General features: G+C 42.2%; 2 protein-coding genes across 5 annotated transcripts in view; both read right to left on the bottom strand.

Moving 5' to 3' along the window:
- Positions 1–1,361: 1,361 nt before the first annotated feature.
- On the bottom strand, positions 1,362–9,247 carry ca4a (carbonic anhydrase 4a). Its single transcript, XM_086131962.1, has 8 exons — positions 9,104–9,247; positions 5,713–5,757; positions 5,461–5,625; positions 5,239–5,384; positions 4,142–4,234; positions 3,983–4,049; positions 3,740–3,903; positions 1,362–2,860 (listed from the first exon to the last, which is right to left on the bottom strand). Exons 1-8 carry the CDS (start codon positions 9,213–9,215, stop codon positions 2,681–2,683), a joined length of 972 nt encoding a protein of 323 aa, XP_085988088.1. The 5' UTR covers positions 9,216–9,247; the 3' UTR covers positions 1,362–2,680.
- A 1,325-nt stretch (positions 9,248–10,572) lies between these two features.
- mtmr4 (myotubularin related protein 4) overlaps positions 10,573–14,875 on the bottom strand; it is a 32,221-nt gene continuing 27,918 nt past the window's right edge. For all 4 annotated transcript variants that reach the window (XM_086131154.1, XM_086131155.1, XM_086131152.1 and 1 more), the window contains 3 exons: positions 14,673–14,783; positions 14,480–14,568; positions 10,573–12,090 (listed from right to left, as the gene is read on the bottom strand). In XM_086131154.1, coding sequence (XP_085987280.1) covers positions 11,913–12,090; positions 14,480–14,568; positions 14,673–14,783 — 378 coding nt within the window. In that variant the 3' untranslated portion in view covers positions 10,573–11,912. The remainder of the gene's footprint in view (positions 12,091–14,479; positions 14,569–14,672; positions 14,784–14,875) is intronic.

Below are 14,875 nucleotides of genomic sequence, written 5' to 3'. Positions count from 1 at the left end.
ACGGTGCATGTCCTTTATGAACATGCAAGTATGTTAGCAAAATACACCCGTAACAACACAAGCAATAAAATGCAAAAATACAGTATATGGTCCAAAAACTGTTTACAACACAAAAACTGCAGCATACACTACAGGTCTATCAATAATATACAGTAAAACAAGACGTGTCACAGAATTAGGACTATTTGCAACATAATGAGATTAGTAACAGACCTGGTGGTTTTTCTTTCCACTCACTCACCGTCTCTAACGTGACTTCCCCTCGATCACCACACGAGGCAGCATTGCTCAGCTGATGTCATGCAACGAACTTTCAAAGCCAGCCACGGGACGCTTCGAAGTCCTCTAAGCCATAGGTGTCAAACTCGGGTCCTGGAGGGCCGCTGTCCTGCATGTTTTCCAAATCTCCCTGCTGCAACACCTGATTCAAATGATCAGATCATCAGCAAGTGCTGCAGAATATATATATATGTGTTTTTTTTACTTAACCATATTCATAATTTCCAACGTACCTGTGGCTACAAACTGAAGCGTGACAGAGATTCTTTACTCCCGCTGATTTGAATGCATGAAAGTTGGTGTCCATGCGGTCACTGAACGGGGTTATCGTTGCCATCGGCTTCTCAAGAATCTTGGGAAGCAGCCTGGAGAAGCTTGCAAAGGATGCGTGAGGGCCATGTTTGAACCTGGGGACAAGAATGAAAGATTTCACATAGTCTGCTTTTCTTGACATTCGTTTCCCCTCTTTGTATTCGCCACTCATGGAGAAATTGAGCAACGGTGGTGAGGGCAATCCACTTTTTTCTTGATAATCTCATCACAGCAACAGCCTGCCAATTATAACATTCAGAACAAGAGAGGTACTCGAAATTTGTTTCAACTCTTTTTGTTTGGAGTCTTGTAGGGGAAAAAACTCCTCTTTTAAAAACAACTGAATTAGTGGTGACTAACAGTAATTTAACGATGACTGAAGCATGAAGAGAATTGTTCATGAAACACGAACTTTCTGTTTTTAACACCACTAAAAGGCGGGGCTTAACCGATACATGGGAGCCGAGGGAGGATTTTTAGAATATCAAATTCGGGGGGGGCTCAGCTGGGACAACAGAGTTTTATGACAGGGTTGTAGTTTACTTGCATATCGGAGTTAAAAATTAAAAAAGGAAAAATGCGTTGACCATTATGAAAGTTGTGCTTATTGTTATCCTGATTTTTTTTAACATAAAAATGAAGTCAGACTTACATTTATTTTATTTGACAACTGTACAACAGCACAGTTTAGTAAATAAAGTGGTTCTCTTTTCGGCTACCAATAGGTCAATTTCTTTTACGAGAAATAATTTGCACCGACAAAGAGGCTGTTCATTAAAAAGGCATATATTTATTGTTGAACATTAACACATTCTTTAGATCACCTATGACATATTTCACAAGTTCACATCCTCAAACGCATACAACCCGATATATATGACCGTTTGCAATACATAAATAATACCAAAATGCATTTCATATCAATAGACACATTCAGTGCATAAAATACATGTGAATCATGTGCATTAGAACGGCTTAGAAATATAAGTTAATGCATCACGAAACTATGGAAAAAAAATATATACAGCTTCCTTGGTCATCACAACAAATGTGGCTGGCAGATGGCACCCATCTCCCATCAGAACGCATAAGCGGCCCCACAGGATGATCAGAGAGGAGTCCGTAGGGTGTAATTCACAGTCAGTAGCGCTCAATGCAGCAGACCCAGTAGCAGTCCGAAATGAGAGGAGGGACGCTTGAGGAGTGTGCGTCTGAATTTAGATTGTGCTTCCTCAAACGGCAATCATGAAGATGTGCTGACCCACGGAACTTTCGGCTGTGGGCGATGCAGGAATATAATGAATTTGATTTTGCTGCCCGCTTCCATGAGTCTCTCCTTTTATCCCCGTGCGACAGTCTCTCCATCTTCCCATCATAACATTTAAGGTGTCACAGTAGGCCTCAGATTGTGGGACGTGATCCCAGCATGGGCTCAGAATCACAAAAAAAAAGTGAAGATTGGCAACACCTGCCTGTCACTCCAACTGCCTGGACTTTGAGATGAGGTTAAAAAAAAAAGAAAGAAAGAAAGACGGCAACATACTGACTTATTTGACCGCTGGCTCGGACACTGAGCTTGTTTGTCTGACTCACTTGTGCTATTAATAGCGCCGTTCAGTTCTCATGTGCCATTGAGAGAGAACGAGGCATCACGTGCCCCGTTCACAAGATCGGAGCCACTCACACTGATATGAGCAAAGGCTAAATAGGCTTGACATTGTTCAAGGTGGCCGAACCAAAGTGCATGAGGATATATTTGTGTGAGTCGTTTTGATGATGCTGTGAAATATCAGGGCAGGGGTCTGACTGCACTGGCCACCGAGTACTCCATGGCACATTCGTAAGGCGGACGTATGACCTAGTGATTCACTCTGCGTGCATGCATGCATATCGACCCTTATACACCTCCAAGGTGTCCTCTTAACACCTTTATCATCTGTGTCATAAGGGGGGGTGGGTCCCCTAGGTGAGTCATGCATGCACTACGACGTGTGTAACCATTTTGGAGACCATGTGGTGATGGTGTCGCAAAACTAAGACTGATGTTTAATGTTCATGAGTGTCGCAGTGCAGCAGAGGCGCCTTGCTCTTAATAGAGCCGGGACAGTCCCAAGGCCGTAGCCAGGGCAGCCATGAGGAGGTTGGAGCTGACCAAGAGCACCGCACCTCCAGATCGATACACCTGGCGGCCATTCAGGGGCTGCACTGGCCTGAAGGTTCCCACCATTGGTTTCCCGTCGCGGAACTTGAGCTCCGAAAAAGCCCGCAGCTGAAGGAAAAAAAAAAAAAACACATCAAAAGTCTCAGCATTTGAAGAGAGACGAAGATAGCGCATCAATATTTCTTCAAAGTTGATCAGAATGTTCTTTTTAGATCACAATGTATTATTGGATTTGAAAATATTTTTTAAATGTTTATCGTGGGGTACCACAGGGCTCTGTGCTTGGATCACTATTATTCACATTGTTCCTGTATATCACCCATCCATCCATTTTCCGAACCGCTTGATCCACACTAGGGTCGCGGGGGGTGCTGGAGCCTATCCCAGCCGTCTTTGGGCAGTAGGCGGGGGACACCCTGAATCGGTTGCCAGCCAATCGCAGGGCACACAGAGACGAACAACCATCCACGCCCACACTCACACCTAGGGACAATTTAGAGCGTCCAATCAGCCTGCCATGCATGTTTTTGGAATGTGGGAGGAAACCGGAGCACCCGGAGAAAACCCACGCAGGCCTGGGGAGAACATGCAAACTCCACACAGGGAGGCCGGAGCTGGAATCGAACCCGGTACCTCTGCACTGTGAAGCCGACGTGCTAACCACTGGACTACCGGGCCGCCCCTGTATATCATATTATATTATATTATATACACATTATCCATGTGCGTTTGTGTACGGTATATTGTACATGTTTTTAAATACAAAGCAAAATTTATGAGTTTTTATGTTTTTATCAGTGTAACCTCATGAGACAGAAACAATTACTCAAGCAGACATGAAAGCGGGTCATCTAATGCTGACTCTCTGCGGACTGAAGACAGTTATGTTTTATCAGCAAAATTATTTCATTCCCACATTAATCTGCCCCCCCCCCCCCCCCCCCCACATTTGTGTTCCGCTTGTGATTTCTTTTCACACATCCTAACCTGTTCAAAGCTCAGTGGGATGGGGTTCTCGAACAAGGTCCAAACCACAGCCTCGGTGCAGCCCGGTGTGGTCAGAGATCCCCGATAGCGGTAAAAGGAGGTCAGGTTGTGCTCAGGTGGAATCAGCTGCGCCAAGGAGGTAGGAGGCAGGGAGGTATTGGCGTCTGGGGAAAAAAGAGACAACATGAGGACTACGGCAATGCGTTTAAGCTTAACTTACTTTCATTGGAAGTTAGTACCTACTTGTGTTTTTGATGGCTCGCAGAGCACTGATAAAGGAATCATACTTTCGGTTTGCACTGTTGGACACCTTGAAAATGGGAAATAGCAGATTTTATCTTGGCCGAATTTCTACTTTACTGACTTTGTGATTTTGAAAAAGCATGACATTCAAATTATTACCTCATAGAAAAAACCCAGAACTGCGACTCCTTCTGGATCTGCCAGTGCGGTCATCAGATCCGTGTAGTGATGCTTCATGTGCACTATATGCAGCTGCATGACAAAAGTCAGAATGTGACGAAAAAACTGTCGCAGCTTTATCACTCTGAAGAATTTCAAAATTAGGTGGACAAAAAGTTGCAGTCGAACAAAAGCTTCGACAATCTAAGGAATGCAGCTTGTGTGACAAGACTGACTTATCAAACACCTCTCAGGGCTGCTCGAACAAATCTGTAAAATTTGCTATTGAATGAGGTGGTTGTGAGCAGCTCGATGGAATTCTCCCTTATTTGGATCAAATAATAATGTAAACTTCTCTTAAATAACTGTCCTTTTGCGTAAAAGTTTCAGAATCATTTGGTAAGTACATTGGCTTGTTTGAACACAATATCATTTTGGCCATTGTGGATGTTACCGTTACTCACTTACTTTAGTGGAAGGGAATATGATTGCCCAGTCAAGGCACTTCGAATGTGTTAGCTTCAATGCTTATGCTACAAAATTTTAAATAGTTTCTCACAGTGACTTCAAGAAATAAAGAAAAAGAAGAAATACTCTTTATTTGGGGGCATATGAACACAAATGCAATTCACGATGACATAGGGATTTTTTTTTCTCTGAACAAAATTAAAAGATGGCAGCATTTTCTCTTGCAAATGTAAATTTACTAAACGGCGATGCCCCTGTATGCCTAATTTGCATTATAACCGCTGAGTTTATAACTGAGCATATAACTGAGTTTCTTCAGCCGTGAGTTGACAAGTAATCGCTCAAGTCCAGCTGGCTGAGCAAACATAAAATGAAATTATCTCAAAAGCTCGAGTAATTTATTTTTTTTAATCAGCATCAAAAATAGATTGAAATTTGCTGTTGACCAGTGTTATTGAGTACAAGATTTGGAAACTAAACTTAAACAATAATCCCCACCCATTAGAAATTTTTGCAAACACAGCTAACATGGTTTAAAAAAAAAATAAAAGACAACGACGATAAAAAGAGGTGGACACAAATGGCCAGCACAGAGCCTTTTTTTAAAAAAAAAATGATTGGTAAGGTACCTCCATGGGGTACTGCTCCCCGTCAATGGTATGTTCAGAACCAGGCCCGCCGTTGATGCCCCAATGCAGGTGGAATTGGACGGCTTTGTAGGTGCTTGGCAGTCCTCCTCCCGAAATGGTGCTGAGGTGAGGAACTCCAACTTGAACTAGAGAAGACAAACGCGTCAGCACCGCATCCTGACTTCGACACCCCCCCTTACCTTCCGGTGACTCGATACCCACCTGAGTGCCCGTTATTCTTGATGGTGCCTCGAAAGATCTGCTGGTAGTTTGTGAACTCAAACGGCGTCAGACGTTCGTCTTTCAGGGTCTTTCTGGTGACGACGTTGATGGGGGATTGGGATTTTCCAGCGCAGGCACTGTTTGCGTGGTTCCACTTGTCTGGCCCTGAAACGCAAAGGCACTTCAAAGCTGACGAAAAGCTCTCAGTTTGGCGTTTTCTTAAGTGATAAAAGGTATTGAAATCAAGTTTACCATTGCATTCTTGCGCACAGGTGAACTGGGACTGATAACACCAGTCTGAAAGAGAAAGTGAAAACGAAATATGATGTGGACATTTCATTATTTTAAGACACTTAACCTGTCAAGTGCTCATCTATATTTAACTCCGTTCTTATAACCAACCATACAAATGCCAAACACACCGGATCTGTTATTATATTCTCAAATATCTTTCCTTCCTATCAGAAATAAACACAGATAGAATCTCTTACATGAGTGGCGACACGCTCTCACATGGTTTGTCTGTGAAGTTTATTAATATTTTACAATCGGAGCGCACGTTGCCTTCCCATATACTCTGAGATAAATATCTGCCGCTATCTGAGCAATCAAATATTTATATATATATAAAAAAAACTACGCATGCCATTGAAAAAAAAATTGCAGGAGGCACTCCAGGTCTGTTATTAGAATTGTATGAAGCATTGGAGACGGAAGTCATTGCCATGTCGACCTTTTCCTCTCGCGCAGGCACAATAACGGTTGCTAAAAAACAAACTCCCACCAGCACTTGTACTGTGGCAGGCATTGTGATTCATGTCAAACCTATCAAGTTCCTGGTTGTGATCTTATCCACTCGAAATGATTGGAGCTTGTTTATTTTACTAATATGGCAAAGACAGCAAGTGTTTATTGTATGTTTTATTTTGGATTGTACTATTACAATACAGTTTATTTTACTTTGAATTACATTGGCCCACGGCACATTTCAATCCGAGATGGCTTTGTGTCCCTAAACATATTTTTGACTCGCATTTCAAAACTGCCTTAATCCCCCCCCCCCCCAACATCAGGTTTAGGCTTTTTGGGGGTGGGGGGGATGGACCAACATACTGTATACAAATGATATATTTTTTTTAAATATGTCATTTTTGATGATACATGTTTCAATGCAAATATAAAAGATCCACTATCCCCTTTAAGCAAACAACAAAATAATCGAATGCACCTGTGGAGTGGCATATTTGCGAATCTCCACCCCCCCCCCTTCCCCCATTGTATTATTACTACTGTTGATGTTTCACGGTTTTATGTGATTCCCGTTTTTCATGGAAAAAGTGTGAATGTTTATCAGTGTTTGTTGTAGAATTCATTGGGTTTGTTAAAAAAAAAAAGTTGTCCAGTTCCCCATCCCCTGATCTATGTACAAAGATTCCCTTATCCATTTTATTGACTTGAATGGGGGTAAGAATATTTGTGGCTCGGAATGAGGCAGTTCAGTTCTACAACCCCAATAAATGACATGTTTTGAACTAACCTTCCAACAATCCATCCATTTTCAATACCGTTTATCCTGAACAGAGTCACAGAAGTGGGGTAGGGGGTTCGCTGGAGCTTATCCCACCTGATTTTGGGCAGAGGGCAGACGACACTCTGAACTGGTCGCCATGTCAGTCGAACAGCCATTCACACCATCACAGAGTGTGAACCACCTAGTTTATCACTACACCATCACCGACACCGAGCTAACTTTACTTTTGTAAATGCAGTGGTTACGTATACTGTACTTTACTACAATCAAGCTCAGCGCATTGTGCGTGTTCTATAAAAAGTGACTTCCAACAGTTATTTGAGTTCAGCCAATCAAATCGCTGTCCGCACAACTGTCGACCAATGAGAGGACGTCACGAATGTGCCGGGCGTCAGGTCGAAGAACCACATCAACACATTGTCATTGTATCTGCGAGGAAACTTGGAGGGGGGAAACAACGGCAAAAGGAACACGGCAGGAAGAGCAAACATTTAATTCACCCCCCCCCCCACTGCCACCCCTTTTTGTGCGTGTAATTAAAACATCGCATGATATACTACGGGGGGATAAAAAAAAACATCAACACAATACTTCCGGTCCCCTGCGGTCTCACGTCGCGTCGGGGAAACTTCAGACGGTAGACATGGAGACTGAATTGCTGCATTGTCCCATCCACCACACGAACTACACATTTTCTCACGGAGCATCTAACCAAGATCGACTGCATTGGTGCTGCCGACTCACTTTATTCACACAGAATAAACGAAACACGTGCCGGAGCCCCTCCCCCTTCTTTTTTTTCCACCCACCCGAACGAGGAGGGCAATTCACCATTGCGCTCTCAATCATGGAAATAATCGTTTTACCTCTAAATGATCGATTACAATAACAGCGACAAACAATATATATTCATAGATAAATAAATGCGAAATTCAGTCGGAGCATCAAAACGTATGCCCAGTCATGAGTTTTTACAATATTGCGTTTTTGTCCGGGTTTGAACACAATGTAACAGAATATTTTCATTATTATATATATTTTAGTTATTCATTTGTATAACTGCTCGTGTTAGATTAACCGAAACACTTGTAGGATTGGCACTAGAAAGAGGCACATAGTAACCAAAAATTTGGGTCATTCGTACGCCATTGCAAATTACAATAAACGTGCGTGTTGTGTAGAATAGCTATAACACTGCAATACTAAAACAATGTTATTGCTGAACGCAGTTAAAACGTTAAGACCAACTCCATGTATTTGGATTTCAAATTTAAAATAATAAACAGCGCATTTATGGCGCATTTACGGCGAACTGCGTTGATAAAATATTAAGTTCCAACTTTTTTTTTTGCCCCCGATCAAATGACCAGATTACACCTCGTACATTACAGCTGGAGTACCAAAGTAAATGGACTTTGGTGGAATGCACCCCCGTGAGAAGGTTCTGCCGCAGAAAGGGAGCACACGTCATTGGCTCATGCGCAGGTGCACCATCGAAAGAGAGAGCGAGAGAGAGAGGGAGAGAAAAAAAAGAGAGCGCGCGTCGAGAGAGAGTGAGGAGAGAATCTGAGGACCAATTCCCCCCTCATTGGGTGTCTGGGCCGGCTCGGTCCAGCGTATGGGAAAAGGACAGGCATATGATGAGACACGCAGCCGGGCAGCGCGTGTCAAGCACGGACAATACAGAGATGGACGGCACAGGTGCGGTGGGCACAAGATGGGCTCGCCACTGTAGGGGGGAACTCATTCATTCATGTGGTCCTTTCCTCTATTGGTTTACTGTCATTTAAAAATAAAAATAAAAGAGGGATTCATGCACTAAATATATTTTCATTCTGTTTAAAAAAATATATTGATTTCACAAAATGTTGGATCTGTTGATATATAATATTTTTAGATGACATATGCTCCCAGTCAGCATTAATGACGCTGTAAATCATATGCAAATTAAATATATTTTTGAAGAGAACTCATACATAAAAAGAAGGCTATTAAAAGGGTTATACTGTATTTAACAAATGGAAAAAAATAAAATCAGGTAAACTGGCAATGAATAAACAAGCCCAAGTAAACACATGATTGCCATGAATCGGGGCATGCAGGTTCGCTCACCAGCAGCTCCAGTGCAGAGGCTCCAGGAGGATACCAGGAGGACGGCCACCAAGGTGAGATGCTGCATGTTGGCGGAGGTGAAGGCAACGCAATGACTCGTTCGTGGTCGCATTGTTGCAGGGGGGTCTTATACTTATCCATCAGCATGCCACGCAGGAAATGGAGAGACTGGCCCCGCCCTCTTCGACAGGCATCTTCCTTCCTATCAATGAACACCTCGGTGAGATTGTCGTTAAGTGATGCAATTAAGCTGCTGATAAGTGAGGTGTGGAGTTAATAACTAATACGGCTATATTATAGTTTCACAATGACTTCAAATAAAACTCAAGACAAATTAATTTATGACAATGACAACAGCTACCTAGGGTGCCCTCATCGTGAATTATTAATCAAGTTTTATGAGTGCAGTGGAAAAGTTCTGATTCAGAAAGGATAATGTACTGTATACTTAAAAAGCTGGGTTATGTTTAAAGTTCTGTGTGTGTGTGTGTGTGTGTGCGCGCGCGCGTGTGTTCGGGGGGCGACGCCGTATAAAGGCTTTCGTGCGGGGGAGATATTACAATACTATACATACTGTAATTGCGTATCGCGGGGAGGGAGCCCTTCCTTTGTAACGTTCTCGGTAGTACAGAATGACTGCACGTTTGTGGACAGCGTGGACGTGACTTCTGATAAGGAAGTTTACTCACTCAGGAACACTCGGGAAGATGAGAAATGAGGAATCATGCCATGACGTCTTGATTTGGTGAAGGTGCCCTGGCCACGTTCCAACACACAGGTGGCGCCAGTTTATGACACTACTGTGGAAAGGGCGTCATCTAACGGGCAAAGAGAAAATTACACCCACCCCCAAAAGAAAGCCGGCGTGCTGTAGGCATACATTTGGAATTAGACTAGTGAAATTAGGTTTTCCACATTATTGTAATTTATTAAGATGCACTTTTGGTCACCGTTCACAACATTAAGAGCACCTGCACAACCAAATACGAATGCAATCTTGCGGTGAGGGATGCATTGTTTATTGTGGTTATGTGACTGCACTATTCCTCACATAGAGCCGTTTAAATTATGTTGACATCAAAAGCAAAAATACCTTCTTGATGAAGGGCAGTTCTACACCACAGCAAACCACCAGCTTAATGAAAAAAAACTGCATACTAGTATTGGCAATGCAGTATTTGATACAGCTCTGGTCTTGCCAATGAGTGCATTTGAATTGGTAAAATGTATCCAAGATATGAGACATCACGACATACACTTTCATATGTCTTCTTTACATTTGTCCATTTTGCCAATTCTTTAAATCTCAAAGCTCTGCGGTGACATCATTAAACTGGAACATATGACAGGTTTTACGCAATGACGTACCTTTGCATCTCTGTGGTGACTTGCAGACGAGTTCCATCATTGTAGAAAAAAAATTGCACCTTTTTTTATATAAGGAAAATAAACAAGCTAGGAAACAGATCCATCATATAATCTTTTATCTTCGCCACTGGGAATTGACTTTTATGTGCAATTCTTCACAAGTTATTCATGAATTAAATAACTGGTATTTGCCACCACCATGGATCAGATTTCACGATGTATGTTACAGTTCAGAACATTTGTCTAAAAGAGATGTTAATGCCATCTGAAGAAAAACCCAAATCATTAGGTCAGCTAATATAGTGACATATGATCATCCAGTGAAATCATTAGAAGTATATGTGAAACTTTAGCAGCTAAACATCTGTACCATGAACACACAGGAGGAGTCAAATAGTAATCTGCTGTCATCTATGGAAAGGAAAAAAATTGAAGTTGGAAAAAAAAAATTATGGCACAATTGAACTCCCAGTTGACGCAAACGAGTATGTTGTAAATTGGAGGAACTGTGGCCGCCCTCTCCGACTGAGCAAAAGAACTGTCAATCATTAGTTCAGTCTTTCTTCCTTGAAGTGCCAATCAGGAGGACAATGAGGCTTTTGGGGGGCCTTTCAGTCAGAGGTATGGCAGACCCTCTTGGAAAATTCTCAGTCATTTCCCAGAAATACCCTCAATGACTTTCAATAAGGACCTCACAGAAACATGTCGTGCACCAAAACACACCCCAACACGCTTCAATTACCAACACACACAGACAGCGTCGCTTTAGTGTGCCTCGCGCAGAGCCTTCCAACACCAAAACGTAGCTGCAAGAGCGTCACTGAATATTCGGCCGCATTGACTGTGCATACACTTAATTCAAAAAACACAAATAAGACTCACCGAATGCACACACGCACGTGAAGTCAGTCCAATTGCCCGTTTTACATTCAAAGATACAATGGCAAAGTTGACAGCAGATCTCTCCCTTTCGCTCAAGTTTGGTCTCAGGATTCCCTTCAATATACAACGACATTTACAGGTGCACAAAATAAGAATACAAAATTAGACTTTTAAATACAATAGCAGCAATTCTTTTTTTTTCCAAGCAGAAAGCCTCCAGTAGATCAGGTAAAGGCTTGGAGTTGCCGACCGATTGTCCCTCTGAAGTGTGACGACCGCAACTACATGGAGAGTTCAGGTTCTCGGTACTTACGGTGAGCTCCAAAAAGGGGTACACCACAAGAGAGTGCTGCCGTGCAGCAAGCCGAAATATCCTCTGTCCAGGAGGTTGTGCTGGGACATACCCTCATACCACCACAGTGCACCCCTATTTTCAGACACCATCTCCTCATCACCTCCCAAACACCATCGAAGCAAAGATCCACACAGCCGGTTGGTTGGGGGGGCGACACCTCGTGAGTCCAAAAAAAAGGACAAGACCCGACAGGAGACACTCCCCTCAACTTGAAGCTGTGGCGATGGCCTTTTTGAACTGCTGGCTGCGGATCTCGCGGGTTCGGGACTCGAGGAGCAGGTCGTGGCAGGTGTTGCACACCAGTACCGGGTCGTACAGCTGCTGGTCCGGGATGGGGAGCTTGAGATGACAACAATCTTTACAGAACACGTTGCCGCAGTTCCTACAAAGAGGCGACAAAAAGTAGCTGTGGACAAAACATGACAAAAGGACTGCTCTCTGTGAGCTGTTGACTGCATGCTGCTTTTACTTGCAAAATACAAACAATGTCCTAAAAAAATTTTTATTTAAAAGTAAATCCACACTGTAACAACCCTGCTATATCACACATCTGGAAGGTTATTTTGCTTTATTTAATTTTTCAGTATGATGGTACTTTGATTTACGAGAGGGTAACACACTAACAAACATCCGTCATCGTCAGATTACATTGGTCACCTCAAAGTAAAAGTTGAATTACAAACGGTTTAATTAATTAATCTCAAAGTTTGGTCTCTGACACAGGTTGCAAGGGTCTTGCAACAGGAAAATGACCCAAAACACATTGCTAAAAAACACTCAAGAATGGCTATGAGCAAAACATTGGACAACTGAACCGAAGAAGAGGCCTTCTATGAGCCCTGATTTAAATCCTACTGAATATCTGTGGAAGAAGATGAAACGTGGTTTGGAGAAAGCACCTTTGATAACTAGAGTAGTTTGCTCAGTAAGAGTAAGCCAAAATACCCAAAGAGAGGTGCAGAAGTGATTTGGAAAGACAGATTGCCCAAAAAAGTTGTACAACAAGCGTACCATGACTTTTGTCCGGGCCTGTTTCATCATTTAAAAAATAACAATTCTGTGAATCCACAATTTAAAAAGCCACCTGATTTTCGTTGGTTAATTTTCAGTGAATCCTTACTTTTGTCAGATTCAAGATGTTTCTGAGACCACTGCGGGGCTTTTCTTTCATCAAGAGAGTGATTCCGACAATTTTCTCCATGTGTACAGTATGTATCGGGAAAGACTTCGAAGGATGCTTAATATCTGGCACAAGCTTCCTACCTACCCTGCTACCTCTCTCTGTAAAAGTCCCAACTGTGTTCCCCCAATGTAACAAAGGACGGCTTTTTCTTTTGGAGAAAACAGAGGACTCCTCCTTTTTCCAAGCCAAAGAAACCACTTAATCGGTTGAATAAGTATGCCACGACTTCCCGAGTTCCATGTAATAAATTCATCAAGAGAATAATTTCCTCTCAGTGGAAAGAGGAGTTGTTCCAAAAATCTTGCTGCCAGTTTTTTTTTAGCACAGAACGCAGAGCGCACACGTATTGTGTTTAGATGTTTTAATCTAATTTTAAAATGTATGAAACTCTACACGTGAGGGAAAGAAATTGTCTTTTGGAGTATGTTGTGCACTTGAGAAGACCAAAAAATAAAAAAACAAGTTACAGGTACAAGAATTTTTATCCAGGTTTGTTTACATTTTTAAAAAAATAATTGTGTTGAACCACAATTCAACAGCAATGTCTGATAAATTTTAAATTCATCGTTACTTTTGTCAGACTCAAGCTTATTCTGCAACGGTTTTCTTTTCCTCAACAGCGAGGTGCCAACAATGTCGACTATTTGTGTATGTGTCAGGAAAGACTTGCAGTCAAAGGCTGTTTATTGTTTGGCACAAGCTACGATACCTGCTCGCCGCTTCTCTTACTGTAAATATCCCCTAAGATAGCATTCCCTTATGTGACAAAGAACGGCTTACTCAGAGGCCCCTTCCTTTTTCCTAGCCAAAGAAACCCCTTCATCGGCTCAATAAGTATTTCACTACTTCCCGGAGTTTCATGTAATGAATTCATAAAAAGAATACTTTCTGTAAATTGAAAGGCCGCTCCAACTAGTTGGCCCAAACATGTCCGTTGCCCGTTATTTAGCATGTAACGCACAGTACACATGTAACATTTTAAAATATACCACGACCATATTTTTAAATGAATGGGACCCCACACGTGAAGGAAAGAAATCGTCAAGTGTTTTCTTACTGCTCTTATTTTGTTGTGGACTTGAGGCAAAAATCATTTGATTGCAGTAAGTGGCTCAAAAGGTTGTGCGACAAAGAAATACATATGTATGAAGGGTGCCATCATTTATGTCCATGCCTGTTAAATCAGTCGGGATTTTGGAATAAAAAAATCATTCTGTTGAACCACACTTCAAAAGCAATTGTCATTGTTTCATTTATCATTACTCTCGTCAGTTTATGACGCCCCCAGCTGATAAGGGAATATGTTTAATATATAAAATTAAATCTGTGTTTTGATGAATACACAAATGCCAAAGCGCTAATACTGTACATGGGGCTTTCATCTATTGAAGACTTAACTTATAAGGATAATGTCATTAGGCAGGGTCATTTTTCCTGTACTGAAAGAAAACAATTGAAACAAAAAAGGAAACCACACCACAGATTTTATCAGAGAACATATAGGGATTTGTTACGTACTTTTTTTTTTTTTGTTGACAAGAAATCATTTTTGTGTGCTTGTGTGAAAGGAAAAATAGCGAAGTCCCACCTGCAGTGGTGACGTCTCTTGGCTATCCAGAACTCACAGTCACAGTTGAAACAATGAGAGGCCATGTGGTCAGGCACCCACCTCGTGACCTACACACACATACATTTAGACGATGAGAGGGGAAATAAAAGCCATTACAGGGTGAAAGGGAGGGAGAAAAGACATGAAAGTGTGGACTGAAATGGGTGCCGACCTCTGTGTCCTTGCTCTCCACTCGATCCCAGCTGCCCTCAGACAGTCGGTCTTCACTCTGGGTGGACAGAGAGTCTTCCTCGGGACTGTTGTCCGATTCCCGTAAACACGTCTGAAAGCGTAGCAAGGCACAAAGGAGGTTTTCTTGAAACGTTCACAAATAAAGGTGTGTGGCTCAAGTGCGAAGAGGAGGGAAAAAAAACT

The sequence above is a fragment of the Hippocampus guttulatus genome, chromosome 15, assembly GCF_054856545.1.
Source record: "Hippocampus guttulatus isolate MCC_2025c chromosome 15, RoL_Hgut_1.0, whole genome shotgun sequence".
Taxonomy (NCBI): domain Eukaryota; kingdom Metazoa; phylum Chordata; class Actinopteri; order Syngnathiformes; family Syngnathidae; genus Hippocampus; species Hippocampus guttulatus.
The sequence above is the reverse complement of the archived record's forward strand: the minus strand, read 5'-3'. Positions and strand labels throughout refer to the sequence as shown.